Genomic DNA, 18,551 nt, shown 5'->3' on the forward strand with positions numbered 1-18,551 from the left:
GTATGAGAAAGGATGGAAGACAGTCTTTGTGATAACTTTAGCCTTCTAACATTTGGGAACTGCCTATGGCCCTCCAAATCCCAAAAGCAGTTTCTCCTATATTTTTCTTACCTAAATTAGGAGTTTTGAATTCGATTTAACTGCACCTAAATAAATGTTTCCTTTTCCATTTAGTTCTACCTAATATAAACAAGGAAATCAACAATAAAATCTACTTGGAAGCAAGGAGAGATGGAAAAAGTACAACTATGTAAATCTGCCATTTGCCTAAATACTTTCAGTATCCTTATATTCTTGGGAAAATGGTCATTAAATTTTAAATTTAAATTCCAAATCTGCTCTAAAACTCCCATTTACCATTGGAACCCAATGCCTATGCTCAGTCTTTTAGCTATGTTTCAGAGTGAAACATAAGACTGGCATAAAAAAATTCCCAAAATATGATATTTTTCTCTAGTAGTATGTAAATTAATGTTAAACTAGCCAAGTAAGGAATAACCTCAAATAACATAAGAGTGTAAAGCAGTTAAATATAAATGACACTTTCCATTCTCTACCTCTAAGATGATCATAAGCTGGAGTATATGTTCTGTATCTTCCTCCTCTTCTTCAAGGTCGTATGATACAGTAAATGTCAATTGTCCTCCAACTGCTGTGAGCTACAAGAGAGGAGATGCGTAATCATTACAGGACTGGAGATGGGTCATTAAATCATGTTTTAGTTATTATTTTAAAATTATTGTATTGCTCTAGAGGGCAGGATTTGGAAGAAGCAGAAATCATGAGGGTGCAGAGTGAGAATGATAGACACTTCTTTAGGAGTAACCTTTATACGAACCTTACCCATCAACAGCAAGCCTGACACAAATATAAATTCATGTGTTATTTTCCCTGGTATTGCAGGCTTGCTGAAATAGGTTAAGTTCCAGGGAACCAAACACAGCCCCTCCTGTCATTCTCCTAGTGTGTAGCTTGAGCTTTAAAATTCCCAAACAGAGAAGGATCTTTGTTAAAATTGGGAGATTTCTACCCATCCCTGAGGGTCACTCACTTTCTGTGGGTCTGAATGCTTTCAGCAAAGACATCACTCCATTTCACAGGCACTTTACCTAGACTATAAGCTAAGCTGGGAAATGTTGTTGGTCAAAGAAAAAGAAGTGTAGCAGCAAATTTTATATCATGATAAAATTCAATCAAAACTCCCAAAGAAGATACACTTTCCCCTGTGCAATCAAATATGCTTAGTTTGAATGAATGCTGTTATCCCTTTTCGTTAAACAAACTTCTTTCCTTCCAACATGCATGCCGAGCCCCATACAATGTATGCTTGAGGTTTACATCCGCTGACATTGACAGTACCCTTGCAGAAAGGATAAAAACATAGGAAAGCAAGATCATTTACAGGATAGGAATCAACACTGGAGCTTGAGTGACAGGCTCGATGCAAATGCTACAGTGCTTTTTAAAAAATTCCACCCCAGCATTGTAAATAGACACTCATAAAACAAAGCTGATGATTTGTATTCTGCAGTTTCCTCCATGCTGACAAACAGACCCAGCTTCGCAGCCCTAGGCTCTTTTTTCCCTCTCACAGCAGACCCTGACCACAAAGCAATTCCCGATCATGCTCTGGATTGAAGAGGAGGAACCCGGATTCCTCTCAGAGTTGTTCCATAGGGAATGGAACATAGCTCGCCATGGCTGATTAAACAGGGTTTTAAAATTGCAGCTCCTAACGTCTTCTAAGAGCTCATTACAGGGAGCTCTATAAGGAACTAAAATTCAGAAAACTTTTATTCCCTTGCTCCACTGAGAAATAGCCCTATTCTAATGTCTTTTCATATATAAAATAATAAATATCTCTCTGGACTATAGCCCTTGGCATTATTGTGAGTAATGAGGGGCGAATCTATGTAAAAGGTTTTTGGTTCTATTAAGATAAGCTTCCAAAATTTCACATAGCATGCTTGTTCAAAATCAGCCAGACATTTTCTCAATGACAGGAGTCTAGAAAGGCAGCAGAAAGAATGTTTCATATATTTCAAAGAGGGCTTAACTATTCAGAATTTCCTAAATTAATAAAAATATTTAGTAGGAGGTAGGGATTGAGTTTGGGAAGAACATTGGGACATAGATCTATAATGTCGCAAACTTTTGAGCTTCCAAATGTATTTTGATTATTTAAAATTTGGATTACATGTTATTATTCTTCTGGAATATGTTTCTTTAAAAAAATAAAAGACCAATGTAAATTAATTCTTAATTTCTTAAATCAATTTGAGAAACTTAGAATTAAAGGTAATTCCCACTTTGCCAATAAAAAGAGCCAAAGTGTGTGTAATTTGAGTATCCCAGATGTTAAGACTTAAGATGAAATACAAAAATGTTTGATCTTTTACAATATTTGATTTGTCAGTGTATTTTCCATACCTGCTTATAATCAGTCATATAGTATATGAGATAATATAATATGGGAGAGTAAGGAGGGTGGAAACGGGGAAAAAAGAACAAATAACTACATAGAAAAAGAGAGGGGCCTTTTGCGGGTCAATGATAATATAAAACATGAACTAAGGAATAGAATTAATTCAACCTATTTTCCTGAGGGCTTATAGTAATAGTAGTAATAATAATAATGAAAAACTGGTTTCACATTTCATAAAAACTTTTTTCCAAACTCTTCCACGCATATTTGATACCCATGCTTTGGCAACATTAGAACCAGTTTTTGAATCATCTAACAATTTTCATGAGTGAATCTATTTTGCTTCCATCTAAGTTGTGAAAAACAGGAAATTTTAAATAGATGCATGATACTGTTACCAGGTGTTTTTTCCCCAAACCACAAGTGTTCATTTCTATAATATTAAAATCGTTGTCTACTTCATTCATCCTAAGGTGCGTATTTATGATCACCTCTATATAACTACTTAGTCAAGTACTTAGGTAATTTTTTAAAAGACTGTTTAAGATATCATCCTTCAATTTAGAGATTGTACCTCCTAGGAATAATTACTTATTCTCTGTTAAACTCCTTTGCCTCTATTTTTCCTTCAACTCCATAAAGTAATCTCTTCATAAGCAATAAGAACAAGCACTTCCTGGTGGTGTTTCCAGCTAATGTGTCTTCCCCAAAGAGTACATACCATTGTAAGGTCTTTGTAATAATGATTCAATTATAAGATAACACTTTCTTTTCTGAGGAATATTGTTTTTTGGGGGAAAAAGTTTTGCAAATACTCAGAATATAAGTTGTCCTTTCATATATGGCCTGGATGAGGAGTTCTGTCTCTTCTCCATCAATGTACTGCTCCATATTCCAAATGCCATTTTTACTTGGCTCCCCCACATGCTTGCTTCTCCACTCTCCTATAATTCCTTCAGTATCCCAATCTTCACTCTCTCCATCAAATCAAATGTGCACAGGGCTGCAAGTCATCAATTAACTTTGTTGTCTCCTCTAGCTGTTATCTCTGGTTATTTGTTAGTTTTGCTGTCAAACTCTAAGATATGTGGTATTACACTCGTTTTCTTTATTTCTACCCATCCACCCTTTTTTTATTTTATCAAGCTGCAGCCTGCTTTCCACCCTTAGTACTTCACTAAAAGTGCTTCTTGAAAGGTCATTTATCAGCTTTATCTAGCAACCATTAATGGGCTTTTGTCCAGTTCTATGTGTCATGTGATAATTTTTAAGATTCTTGACTCCTTGGTCTTCTACTACATTAGACTTTTCTGATACTTCTTCCCCTGGAGTACGACAGAGGTCATAACTCTGTCTCTGTGATAGATACATTTTTCTTTTATTCTATACTCAGTGTATGGATGTCTCCAAGACTCTCACTCTCTTTTGGTTATCCTTTCTTATTGACTTTCCATTCCTCTCTCATGGATTGAACTATGTTCATAGCTGGTTTCTCAATCTGTATCTTCTATCCTGTCCCATGTCCCTGTATTAATTTGCTCCTGGTGTCATAACAAAGGACCAGTGACTGGGTAAACAACGCAAATCTGAGATCAAGATGTCAGCAGGGTTGGTTTTTCTTAGGCCTCTCACCTTGGCTTGTATTATAGATGGTCATCTTTTTCCTGTGTTCTTCCATGGTCTTCCTTCTGTGTTTGTCTCTGTCCTAATTTCCTCTTCTTATAAGGACAACAGTCATAGTGTATTAGGGACCACACTAAGAACCCCATTTTAACTTAATTAATTAATTGGAATAAAAGATCCTTTCTCCAAATACAGTCACATTTTGAGGTTCTGGGAGTTAGGACTTCAACATACAATTTTGGGGAACAATTCAGCCTGTAACAGTTCTGTACTGAATGATTGTTCAGTAATGTATCACACACTCAACATACCCAAGTTAATCTTATTATCTGGGTCTTCCCAGGAAACAACTATTTTCTTAACTTCCATGAAGCATGGGTCAAGCCAATTGCTTTGTTTCTCTACTGTAATTTGGAAACCATAGGTACAACATAATATTGTTTTCACTTTATTTTCTGTATCAGATTAGTGCCTCAATCCTATTCCTTGAAATGCTTCTTGTCTAACTTTCTGTTCCCATTGCTACATCCCACTCACTAGGTCCTCATCAAGCATTTGAATTCAATTCCCTGACTTCAGTCTTCTTTTTTGGGGAAAGTGTTATCAACAATTACTTCTGTTGTTGCACCTGCCTAATAAAGAACCTCTAGTGGCCCTGGGATCTATGGTATCATTCAAGTTTCTATGCAGTTTCAATACTCTGTAGGATCTATCTAGCCCCCTGTTCACAAAATCTGTGCAGAGATGTCCCAGGGCACTTCAGTAAACTCACACAGGCACTGTGGGATGTTGTAAGTGTTTGAAGGAAATACAGCAATACTATGTAATGGTTGGACACCACACAAACAACTAGCTCTATGTAGTTCACAATTTTAACAGATAGTTTTATATTCCTCTAGAGGATGTTCTCAAAATTTTGAGCTATGTTTTTGTTTACTTGCATTTTCAGCCATGTCATATCTTTGTTAAGCAAAGTTTTCAGTGGATGCTGTGATAAACAAAAACAAAAACAAGCATTGTACGAAAATCAATGTGAAACAGAAAATAAAGGCAGCAATGTCTGATCTGATTCTCGGTTTTGAGAACTTGAATATTACTCAGCAAGAAAGATCCCATTAGTAAGTAATTGTGGTAATTTATGAAGAAAAGAAATTATTATATTGTCTAAATTTATGTGCATTATTTTTTAATGACTGCTAAGTTGTTAAATTACAAATATTTATTAAGTTGTTTAGCCCTAACTACTGCGGCATATTTCAGTTGATCTAGAAGGCATTGTGAGAAAAATATGGAGACACTAAGAATACCACAAATTGAAAAAGTTTCAGAACTCCCAATCTAGCCTCTGTATCTATCCATTCTGCTACTTATGTGTGCTTAAAGTAATTTTCCTGCTGCAATTCTCATTCCTACAGCTCTCTGACCATTCAAATGCTGCTTTTCTTTCTTTGCCTGGTTGATGTCCCGCTGGACAGAAGACTGAGGGAAAAAAGTTCTTTCAGTGATATTCTTAAAGTCCACTGAGAAGTCAGTGGCAACCACAACTAGTAAAAGAACTAAAGGACAGAAGAACAGGTAGAGCTCTGTATAAACCAACTCATCCAATAACATTAAAGAATTCTAACCATACATCACATGACATTGGTAAGTTATGTGTACTATGCATAACTTTAACTTTCCACAATCTTGGACTTTGTAGACTCTATTAATTTTATATTTGAGGTTTTCATATTAGTCCTTTTTGGGGACAACACTGATTTCTCTAATTTTACAGAGCACTGCATGTACAGCCAATAGAACATTTCATTTTCTCCTGCTATTTGGGAACTAAACTGGCATCGTTCTATTGGCTAGAGAAATATGCTTTTCCACAGGTAGAAATAAGTGCAATTCCAGTTTGCTTTAGGGCCTTTCTTATATTTACTGGATGGATTAGACTATATGTACCAGAGGTGAAAATTATATTCCTTTTCAATACAAAGAGAAAGTGAATTTAATGAAAATATTTCATTCCATAAGAGTTCCCAAAGACCTAGCCTTTTATCTTTCCCCTTATCTATTAAGCAAAATTCCCTTTGGGGAGATTCAGATATCAAATTGCGAAGGCGCTGCAAGACAAAGGAGCAGCACCCATCCATCCATTCCCGGAGATGGTTCAGTGCTAAGCCCTTCACTCTCCTGATCCTCAAATTCACCCCATTAAGAAAAGAGCAATGCAAGTAGCTGTTTCCCCTGAATACCTGTTTTAATTCTCCCTTCAGGGGAAAGGAACAGCTTGATTGCAAGTAACATTATAGTTACTATGCAATATATAGCCTAATGTCACACTTAATAATGCAGTGTGCATGCAGCACCTTGCATTAAAGATCTAATGAGGCAGGAAAGTTTTTCCTCATGAGTGGAAAAGGCTAAAGTTAATTCATAAAGCTAAGCTTTACAAAAGCATTTAGTATTAGGTTTTGTGTGTTCTAGCCTCTCTTTTTTTCCCCCCAATTTAAGAAGTATGGATTGAGGGATGAAGGGTGGATGATCTATGGAGGACAATATATCTGCAAGGAAATTTTTCACAGAAAAATAAGCCTGGAATATTTGGTCCTCTGATGTCAGAACATCATCACTCTTACTCCACAAAATGGGGTGTGAAACCTAATATTTGCTTTTCTTACCACAGCAAATATTTCAGAAAGGATATACTAAAATCAAATGAGGAAAAGGCTTTGTAATATTGAGCAGGAAAAGTGAAACAGAGCTGTCAATTTCAATTTCGTATCACAAAGAGGGCAGGCGATTCATCTTTCTAGATTCCAAAGCCCCAGAGTATTAAACTCTGAAAAGGTATCCTCCCATTTAAGTGTTTATTAATGCGTCTATTCATGAAGCTCTCTTTCAAAAAGAAAAAGTATTCCACTACAGGTTTTGTTATACTCTTCTGTACATTTATAACATTGAGATAAGTGCATGTTTCTCTCCTTTCAAAACTTGATCATTAGAATAGAACTGATGCAAGGGGATGTTGAATTAGAGAACAGGCAGAATTTACATGGGAGATCTTAAAGTTACATCATCTTTGACGCACAGAAAATGGACTAGGAGTTGTGGGTGTCACATGGGGACAATACGTTCTAGAGATGTTGCTTTGGAAGGCAAGAGGCTACTTTATGCAGTCCAGGAGATACAAAGAAAAAAACTTGAGGAATTTTACTTTCTGCCTGCCTTACTCCCTTTCTTTTCTTCCTCTCTGCTTGCTTTTTCTGCCTTCTTTCCTTCCTTTTACACATCTCCCTCAAACCCTACCCCCACTCCCACCATCTCCTTCTCTCCTCTTTCTTCTGATTTTTTTTTCCTTTTAGACTTGGCCACTTCCAACCCGATAAGATAATTTTGCATCCCTCTGTACTTTGTATCATCTAAAGTTCATATGTATCCAAAGCAGTGATTAAAATTGTGAATGCGTCAGGGCCAAGGACAGAGTTTTGTGGCAGCCCACCAGGGATACTCCCTCAGTGTAACACTCGCTACCTGATCATTCAGTGTCCTTGCAGCCCAGTCCTCCAACTGCTTACGGAACTACTCACGCATATTTATTCTTCCCAACTTTCACCATGTTTTTCCAAATTCTCACAACCTACCTCCTAGCTAGTATTCATATACAGTGTTTCTTATTCATAATGCCAAGAGATATTCATTACAGCATTTTGGTTGGCAGAGGGAAAACAAAGCAATTGTGAGAGATACATCTAGAGGAATTAAGAAGTCAATATGAGATTCCCATATGAATTTTTGTTAGATTAGTTGTTTATTCACTTGAGTAATGCCAACCTATCTCCAGCATAAGCTTTCTGTCTCCTGCGTAACAAAGTGAGGCCCAATTATACTTTCCCTATACTCAGTTATGATTCAAAGCAAATGGAATTATAAAGGTTTGATCAGGTAAGAATATATCTGGTTGCAACTGAAAACCAGACAATTAGTGGTTCTCATATAACAAGAAGTCCAAAGGTAGAGAGATCAAATTTTTAAAAATTACAATGAATGGGTTAATCTTTTTCTATTTCATGTATTTTCTACAAATGCCTAGATCCTTCTGGGGGCACTTAAAAATATAAACATCCCATGAACAGATTTGCTAAACTTTACATAGAAGACGAAGCACTTAGAAGTACAACATCCCATACACAAATTAGTATTTAGTATTTTCTCTAAGTTCTCTGACTTAGAGAACTACTTGCTACCTTGTGACATGCACTGATCAAATATTGAGTTGAAATAGTACAGTCTCAACAGATGCGAGTAAATGGTAGCAGCCAAATTCTCCAAACTGTTTTTTGTTATCAAGCCCAGACTCAAAAATAGGATTTTTGCAACAGCTGTTTGTCTTCTGTTTACTTTTTATGTTTGGATGGAAGCTTCCATTAGTACTCTTTCTTTGGGTTGGATTAATTTATGAGTAAATATTCAGTACAAAAAATACATGTAGCATATTATTAAACATTGATCTAATCAAATAAACCATAAATTATGGTTTTATATATACGTATGTTTCGTATTGACTAGGGCTTAATTTTTTTCTTTAAGTTCTCTGCCAAGAAAACAGAAAACTATATCCTCATGATATACAACATTGATCTGATTAAAATAACAGGACCCATTTTAATCCAAGTTCCAGTAAGTTACATAGAAACAGACTTACTATTTTCACATAAATGACGAATGAAAACGAAATATACAATCCTTGTGGAAAATTTATGAAAACACTGTAAAAAAGAGTTATCAGCATTGCTATTTTCTATGTGAATGAGAATTTTAGTTCACCTTTCTCTTACTGCTTAAGTATTTTGTCTTATAAGTATATTCATTACTTTGGATAGTATATGGCTATTGTATAGCCTTTTCCCCTCACATTGCAAAAGTAGCAAGAGTGTAATAAACAGAGCTTTCCTCTTGCCCACAGGCAATTCTAACAGTTTATATCTTTAGCAACACTAAATATGGTTGGAACTGCTGCATGTTTAAATAAGTTCAATTAATTTTAGGTTACATTATTTAAATAGAGGTTATTTTGAAATAGCAGTCAACTTATCTCCCTCAAAAGCAGAAGCCAGAACACATCCTGGAATACTATTCTGATTTGACGCTAAACTGATCTACCACTATTCTCTTTTCCTTCTTTCCTCATTTGTGAACTCTGCAGGTGATTCTTTATTAACAGCAGTAGAAGCTGATTATGAATTTTAGAAGAAAACATTCCCAAATGTGCGATGGAAACTAGAGGAGAATCAACAGGCTAATAAAATACATTTAAGTATCTTCTTCCAGAATGAACAGATAAAGGGCTGTGTTAGTTATCTGATGTCTATTAATATAGGGGTCAGATATAAATCACACCAAAAATCAAACCCATTCCTGGAGATTTTCCGGACCTAATTTCAGATCCTGGTTCTGCCTCTAAATTGCTGTATGGCCCTTGGGAAAGTTATTTATGCCTTCAGAGTCTCAGCTGATTTTCACTAAAATGAGCTGGATTACACCTACCTCAGAATTTTGTTCTGAGTATGAAATGAGAAAATACAAGGTAAATTTCTCACCCAGCACCTAGCATATAAGTAAAAAATATTGTAAGTTATACTGTTTTAATATTTTCAAAATTAAATATGTACACACTTCACACAAAAAATCTAATCATAATAATATTTATTTCATAATTCTAAATGCACTTTAAAATCTTAGGTTTTCTGGAAGAGTCACAGTGATGGCAGGATTCAGATCTTATTCATGTTTTAATGTTTCCCTCTGGTACTCTGCATAAGTATCTCACAGATAGTAGATGGTACATAAATATTTGCTGAATTTTAATCAAATTCAACACCATATATCATTTCAATATATGATATTGAATAGATGGAGAAAGCATTAAAAAAACTCGGAAAATTTGTACGACTCCGTGAGATAACTTGCAGTTGTTATTAAAGTAGGTCTTTATTGGTCTCTCTATTATTATCTTTATCAGTCCTAAAAACAAACCAAACTAGACATATCTATTTGAGCTTTTTGGTGATTCGAGCTTACCACAGGAACTTACTGTACTGCTGACTGGCAAACTATAAATGCATTTGTTTTAAAATAAGGAAGCTTTAGCACTGGGAAGTTTGATCTGAAGTTGAAGGGAAAAAAATCAATATTTAAGTCATTTAGACATTTACACACATGAAGCAACTATACGCCATTACTTTTCACCAGCTTCTATATGCTAGGATAATAGTGCAATTTCCAGCACTCCCTAATACATATTTTATAAGTCATATGCACATTTTCAATACGTTCTGATACACTGGCAAATAATGTGCTCTCTGTATTAAGAAGAGACCTAGTACACAGATTAAAGGAAGCAATAATCCAACTGCAATCACAGCTAGTAAGAGCATATCCTTGATATCACCGTTTAAGAGAGTAGTTGACAAATTAGAGTTCATTCAAAGAGGAATGACCAGGATGTTGATGGCTCTAAAAGCTGAGCAAAAGGTTTAGAAAGGTAATAGGAATCTTTAATCTTAAAAAAGAAAAAACTTAGGGAAAACATGATTGTTTTCTCGAATGTCTGAGGCTCTAGCTTGTACAATAGGAAAAAAAACGTGCTCTGTTTGTAGCACAGAAATTGAGCCTATATAAGGAAGTGGGGAGAAGGAGTATTGTTTGGTCATGTGGAAAAATTAACTTCTAATATCTAGAACTGTTGAAAATTGAATGAACTACCTTGTAGGGTATCCATATCCCTGAAGATATATGAATAGAGCTTCATCTGTCCAGAATGATGGAGGAGGAATGCCTATATCAGCTGAAAGGTTGGACTAGATCTGAAATCACTGGGCAACTTGAAATTCCACCATGCTAAGTTTTACAGCTACTTTATTATAGTTGGTGAGTAAATATCAGGGTAACCCTCTGCAATTTCTATTGTAGAGCCCCAGGATAGCATTAGTTTTATATACATCTGCTTTCTGCTCTGTGATTTTAGAGATAAAAAATTTATAGGAAAGAGCAACACATTTTATTAAGAGAAAACTACTTGTATACACAAAGACAGAATGGCATAGTGGGAAAAAGAACATGTTCTGGAGCTAGATTTCTGGGGAAGAAATAGTCAGCTCTGCCTGCCACTTATTACTAGAGCAAATTACTTAATCTCTCTTTGTCTCAAATCTTCATCCGAAACGTGGATATGATACAACAGTAAATGCTTTATAGGGTTGTTGTGAGAATTCAATTGAATAATCTAGAATAGTGTTTGACACTTTACAAGTGTTGAATAAAGGTTAGCTGCTATCATTGTTCTTGTTGCTATTATGTAAAACAATCTCCAAAAGTTTGTAACCATCCAGAGCAAGATTCTCTGATTACCACATCATTGCAACAAATCAGTATGATCTGGGTATTTTTAAGCTTGAAAACAAACATTTGTCACATTTTTAAGCAATATATGCATAATATAAAATTACAGTAGGTCTCAAATTAAGGGACCCAATTACTGAGCCTTATATAATCAAGCAAACATTTATATAAAACTTTAGAATTTCAATAGCACTTTTGGCATCATTTTATTTACTCTTGAAAAATCTCATAAGTATTATTATTATTATATCATATCATATACAGGGGGAAGTTAAGGTTCCAAAAGGTTAAATTGTTCAAGGTCACACTTTTACTTTAGTGATATCGAGATGCAGCCTTGATTTACCTTTTTAAATTCAAGACTCTGTATCTCTCCCTCCTTCTCTCTCTCTCTCTCTGTCTCTCTCTCACACACACACACACACACACACACACACACACACACACACACACACACACACACACTCAGTGTGCATGGTATGTATAATGCAAAGATCCTGTGCTCCAGAATAGGACTGACTCACTCTCCATTACATTTACTGTGTGACTTTGGACAAATTAATTTAATTCTATAGTATACATAGTGTTATGTCTAAAAGAGAATGAAAATACCTACCTTGAAGGGTCTTTATAAAATAATTCATGAGAAAAACTATGTAAAACCTATTCTTCATGTTCTACACGAGGCATATTGCATTTATTCAAACATAGCCGCATTTTCTCTTATAATTATTCTGGGAACTGAGCAAGCTTAAAATAAGTTTGTTAATTTGAGTCTAAGTGTTCATGTAGAAAATAAAATACTGCTGTTTCTTAAACATGAAAATATATTACCTTCATTAATAATGAGAAGAAAAAGTAAAACTTCTCTAAAATACCATTGCTCACTCATTGAATTGGTAAAGATCCAAAAGTTTGATAACATACTTTATTGGTGAAGGACTTAGGGAAACAAACACTTTCATGCATTGGTGGTGTATGTATAAAATCTATGGGATCGGGGCTTCACTGGTTGCGCAGTGGTTGAGAGTCCGCCTGCTGATGCAGGGGACACGGGTTTGTGCCCCGGTCTGGGAAGATCCCACACGCCGCAGATCGGCTGGGCCCGTGAGCCATGGCCGCTGGGCCTGCGCGTCCGGAGCCTGTGCTCCGCAGCGGGAGAGGCCACAACAGTGAGAGGCCTGCGTACCGCAAAAAAAAAAAAAAAAAAAAAAAAATCTATGGGATCGATTTGGTAATATCTAAAGTACAAATGCATATACACTTTCATATGGCAATTTTACTTCTGGAAATTTATCCAACAGTTATACTTGCACATGTAAGATATAGCTAAGCACGTGATTATTCATTGCAACAATGTTTGTACTAGAAAAGCATTGAAAATAGACCCATGTCCATCAACAGTGATTATTGGACATATTAATAATGATAATAATGGTGATGGCAAATATTCTGCAATGTGGCTGTACATATATTAACTCCTTTAACCCTCAAAATAATATTCATACAGCCTTATGAGATAGGCATATTGTTATCATTGTTACATTTATTTTAAAGATGAGAAAACTGAAGCATTGAGTGATTATATAACTTGCTCAAGGTTATAAAGTTGGTACGTGGTGAAACCAGGACTTGAACCTCATGACCTAGCACTAGAGTCAAGTTTAACCTCTTTTATGACCGCTGAAAGAATTTGGGTGCATGTATTCAACAAAATAAAATTAACCAAAAGTTATATATATAAGTGTATATATATATATATATTTCTATACATGGAGGAGAAAAATATTTATCCCTTAATATGGAATTATCTTCATCACATTAAATAAAAACTATAATGTGCTTTTATAATATGTATGTCATACTACCATTTACATAAAATGAGAAAAATTATATATATGCAATATTATATATATATATACATATACATAAAAAGTAATGTAGAAATAGGGAAAATAAGAGTCAACCCCAAAATACATGGCAGTTACTATTTTCATATTATTTATTCTTAATTTATCAGATGAAATAACTAATAGAATCAGCATCACTAGCTGGGATATCTGAGTAAGGTCAAATATTTGTGATTTAAGCACCTGCAAAATGGCCCTGGTAACCAGGGAGAAAGCGCATTTTATAAAGAATGCTTTGCACATATATTTAGAGGGGTTTCTGGAATAGTGATACTGAGAAAATACAAAGAAAAGAGAGTCAGGAGACTTGAGTGTTAGCTAGCCCTGCTCAAACCAGATGTGTAATTTTAAAACTATTTGTTTCTGAAGAACAAAACCAAAACCAGACTCTGAATATGGAAGTAAAAAGAGCTGACATGATGTCTCAGTTCATGAGTATTTCACAGAAGTATGACTTCTGTCATACTTATATGACATATTTATCTGAAAAGAGCTTTAAAATCATCACCTTTACTGTGCAAGTTTCAATGATTTTCCTGCTATTTTACTGTATTATTTTGAGATTTCTAAGAAGTAACATTAGTATATTTTGGAGACTACATATATGTACATTTTTATTATTTGACACCTTTAGTTCTAAAATTCTCTGACTAAATGACAATAGAAATCTGATACATCAGACTTCTTGCTTCAATAAGGAAACTCTAATATGCAGAAATGATTGCACTCAAGTAAATATATTACACAGTATTTTAGATATGCCTTGCCCTCATTTCTTTTCTTTTCTTTTTTTTTTTCCCATTGCGGAGCACTGGCTCCGGACGCGCAGGCTCAGCGGCCATGGCTCACGGGCCCAGCCGCTCCGTGGCACGTGGGATCTTCCCGGACCGGGGCATGAACCCATGTCCCCTGCATTGGCAGACGGACTCTCAACCACTGTGCCACTAGGGAAGCCCTCTTTTCATTTTAAGTAGATAAATCATTACACTAAAATATCCCTACCTGAATCTACAAATTTCATCACTCATATATTAAAAGTACGTCAGACTCTGGACTCCTTAACTCAAAACAAAAACAAAAACCAAAAACCCAGAAGTCAGGGAAAAACAATAGCCAAAATGTTAAGATAAAGCTTAGTATTTCTTGTAAGATATAGGAGAAAATTTGTGATTTTTCTACTAAGTCCCCCAATTCCCATAAACTGTAGGTACGCTTTTATAACAAAGGTAGTATAAATAGTGTTCCTTACTATTTTCTAAGAAAACAGAGTTTCTGCCATACAAAGGCAGACAGACCCTTAGGACACTCCATTCTGCTAAGAGTTCAAAAGGCACGTAAAAGCAGCCCCATCAATCACAACATGAAACACACACTTTCTCACACTCTCACAGGGGTGCAAATATTTATGCAGCTTTGGACACTTATTTTCTTCATGCACTTTTACATCAGCATAGCAGCTGTATACTTTTTTGCGGGGGTGGAACATTTATGCAGTCTTTGAACTTTAGCATATTGCACTGAATTTCGTAGTACATACTTTATTTTATATACTATTTCTAAAGCTTTCGACATCTCTGTTATTTCTCTTTCTTCTCAGTCATAACTGAACAACCCTCCCACACAGACCAGCTGTTTCTCTATTTAAAAGAAGGCAAGTGATTTAACATCATAAATACCACATTGCATCTCAAGGTCAGAGTCAAAAGCTTTTATGTCTCATTAATTTTTAGTCTCCTCATCAGTTTTTCTCGTTGAGCTACCATTTATATTTTGGTACATGGAAAAGCATGGGACTTGTATGATCAGTTAAAACAGAAGGTTAGCTCCAGCTACTAATGACTAATATAAAACATTTCCAATTAAACGTGTAGTACCTCATATACTTTGTAAATGGCAACAGCAAAACTTCATCAGCTTTCTGGTCCATTTAATAGCAACTTCCCTTCCCACTGAGGGAGAAGAAGGAAAACACGTCTTTGAATTAACCCATCCCCTAAGTGCTGAGACATAAAAATATGGACCTTTATCTCTCTCCTAAATCAAATCAGTTAGGCCACTCATATAATTCTTGGAACTGATAGATTTAATTTTAAAATATTAGATATTTCTTAGAAATTCACTATAAGTAGGTAATAAAGAAAACCTATATGCATCACTGTCTGATTTTAGCACTCATTTATTCAATGATAAATAAGCAGAAGTGTGATAACATGAAGAACCTCCCATCGTTTTAGAGTCTACAGCAGTATTTCTGAAAGTAATCATGTATGAAGAAGTTGATGGCAAATCAACTGACTTCATTTATTTCCCCACCTATAAAAGGACTTTTTATTTATGCCTTTTAGCCTCCAAACACTTGTCTTATCATAAGGAAAACATCAGACCAAAGAAGATATGTGATCTGCCCAAAGCCAAAGTGTAAATAATGGCAGAGATTCTGGGACGTGGTTTCAGTTCTGCGTCTCTACATGTGTTCATAGATACTATTTGCTTAGGACAACATGTTTTCTGTCCTATTTTGTTATAATTGTTTTAAAATACTGTCACAAATTCTTTGACACCCATCCCAGTGAGAGTCAAAGGGGGTATCTGTCCTCTCTCTTGAATCTGAATGGGTTTGTGATGGCTTTGACCAATGGAATATCGTGTGAAATTTGAGGTAAGGTCATAAATCATCATTAAGTTTTGCCTTATTTTCTGGGTACATATTCTATTGGAACTCTGCGCTGTCATGAAGGTTCCTACTACCCTAAGGCCACCATGCTTTGAGGAAGCCCAAACTACATCTATTGGTCATGTGTGGGATGCCTGGTCTGTCTCAGGTGAGTTCAGCCTTTGAGCTATTGCATTCCAGGCAATAGCCATGTATGTGAAAAAGCTTCCAATGGTTCAATTCACTCACAACCATTCAAGTCTGCCTGCCTGAGCCCCAAGATATAACTGAGCAAAGAGTAGCCATCCCTGCAATACTCTGTTCAAATTCCTTACCTGCAAAATTTGTGAACATATTAAAATAGCTGTTTCACACTACTAATTTTGAGGTGGTTTGTCACTCAGCAATAGATAACTGGAAAACTCTTAGATCTTAGTTTTCTCCCATATGGGTTAAGCACGCTGGCTAGTTTGATACGTTTAGCTATTGCCAGTCAAAAGGCATACTGTTCTAGGGCTTCCCTGGTGGCGCAGTGGTTGAGAGTCCGCCTGCTGATGCAGGGGACACAGGTTCGAGCCCCAGTCCGGGAAGTTCCCACATGCCGCGGAGCGGCTGGGCCCGTGAGCCATGGCCGCTGAGGCTGCGCGTCCGGAGCCTGTGCTCCGCAACGGGAGAGGCCACAACAGTGAGAGGCCCGCGTACCGCGCAAAAAAAAAAAAAAAAAAAAAAAAAAAAGGTATATTGTTCTATAGCTTAGCTTTTCTTAAATGACCTTTCTTTAGAGCTATAATTCTGCCATCCTTTTGCATATTATTTTTATGAGCATAGAACAGCACTTTTTTTTGGTTAAATTTCTTTTTTAAATTTCATTCACTAAACATGTATTGAATATATAATCTATATTTTAAAAATTAATAGATTTCAAACATATAGAGTTGAACAGAATAAAATAATTGTTCTCCAGAGAGTGTGGGGAGAGAGCGAGCTGCTGTTTGATTTTTTTGTCCTTATTTTCCTCTTTCTCCTCTTTTTATTTTATAATGAAAGCATTTAGGACTTTAGATTTACCCTGAATACTGCTTTTGCATCATCTGAGTTTTTGCTTTATCATACACTGTTTTCTAGTTTATATATAATTGTAATTTAAATTTCTTTTTGCAGGATAGTTATTTTACAGCATGTTTCAAGATTTTAATTCATTTATTACTTTTAATTTATATTTGACCACACCATGATCAGAGACTGAAAACTAAACATTTTCTGGTTTTAGAATTCCTGAAAAGTGTGTGTGTACATGAGTATGCCTGTGTAGTCTGTCATGAGACTGATTTTTAAAATATTCCATCAGTATAGGCCCTATTTATGAATATAAAATTAACAAAGTGCTATTATTTATTTTTTAATCTTCAGTAAGATTTATCAATGTTTACATCCTCTCTCCTTACCTTTCAAAGATTGAGTCATGTATTAAAGTCTATCACTGCTACAACTGTTTGCTTGCATATCAATAAAATAGTGTCAAGGCATATGCAGTGAGTATTCTTCAAACATAAGAAGAAATTCATGATATACTGGCATAGTTTTTATTCTAACAAAGAAAGCCTGGGGTAAACTAATGATATGTATAGTTTCATATCTATAAGACAACATTTGGAGCATTTCTAACTAGCAAGTAATTCTAAGAAAATATACTAACCATATAATTTATTTATTTAAAATTTTAAATTAAGAATCAAATAATTAAACATAAACAATAAATTTCACTATTTCTAAAAATGTTATCAAATCTGACAATATACTTTGGATGCACTAAGAAGTTCAAAAATGAGAGGGAAAAGAACATCCAGGCAAAGTATTTTTTATGCAAGGTAATTTGCATAATAAATTTATAACAAATTAATGCCTTAATAGACATTTTTAGAGTTACATTATATTTAGCTAATGAGAACTGAAATGTTAATGTGTATCATAATGATCAGGCAAGCACATTCATCCCTTTATTAACTTTTTCTGTCTTATTTTATACATCTGACATTCAAGAAAATTTGATCATTTTTCTGGACCAAATAAAATTGTTATAATTTTAGTTATTATCAGGTAATTCAATAAGCATATTTTTACATATGGCTTGGTATTAAGCTTGGCCTTATGCAAAAGTATGTATAAATCTAAGGATATAGCAAAAAGAACCAGGTATTTCTATTTTGGTTCAATTTACAAAATGTGAATCTTTTTTAATGTCAAGTTAGAAAGACAGAAAAGCCTGGCAGCTGTGTCAATGGATGAAAAAGGTGGGGTGAAGCAAAGTTTGCTCTTTTGGAGGAGTACTGATTATGCACAGCATGTGAGGGGAGAAAGCAAGAGCACCAGGGGTCTTTGAGTCATCCTGTTAAAGCTCATAGGTTCCTCACCATGGCTTGATAAGAACGAAACAAAACAAACCCAAAGTGTGGATACTCTAGGAGCATAATAATTAAGAAGAACCCTTTTTTTTGGTCCACAAACTATACACTGAAATAAATAATGTTTGTTTTCTTCCAGTTCAATTGGTTCT

General features: G+C 35.2%; 1 protein-coding gene across 1 annotated transcript in view; it reads right to left on the reverse strand.

The window, feature by feature from the left end:
- LAMA2 (laminin subunit alpha 2) overlaps positions 1-18,551 on the reverse strand; it is a 588,138-nt gene that overhangs the window by 246,346 nt on the left and 323,241 nt on the right. The window contains exon 16 of the mRNA XM_024759015.1: positions 558-659. Coding sequence (XP_024614783.1) covers positions 558-659 — 102 coding nt within the window. The remainder of the gene's footprint in view (positions 1-557; positions 660-18,551) is intronic.

This window comes from Neophocaena asiaeorientalis, unplaced genomic scaffold (assembly GCF_003031525.2).
Source record: "Neophocaena asiaeorientalis asiaeorientalis breed wild unplaced genomic scaffold, Neophocaena_asiaeorientalis_V1.1 scaffold5, whole genome shotgun sequence".
In the NCBI taxonomy this organism is placed as follows: domain Eukaryota; kingdom Metazoa; phylum Chordata; class Mammalia; order Artiodactyla; family Phocoenidae; genus Neophocaena; species Neophocaena asiaeorientalis.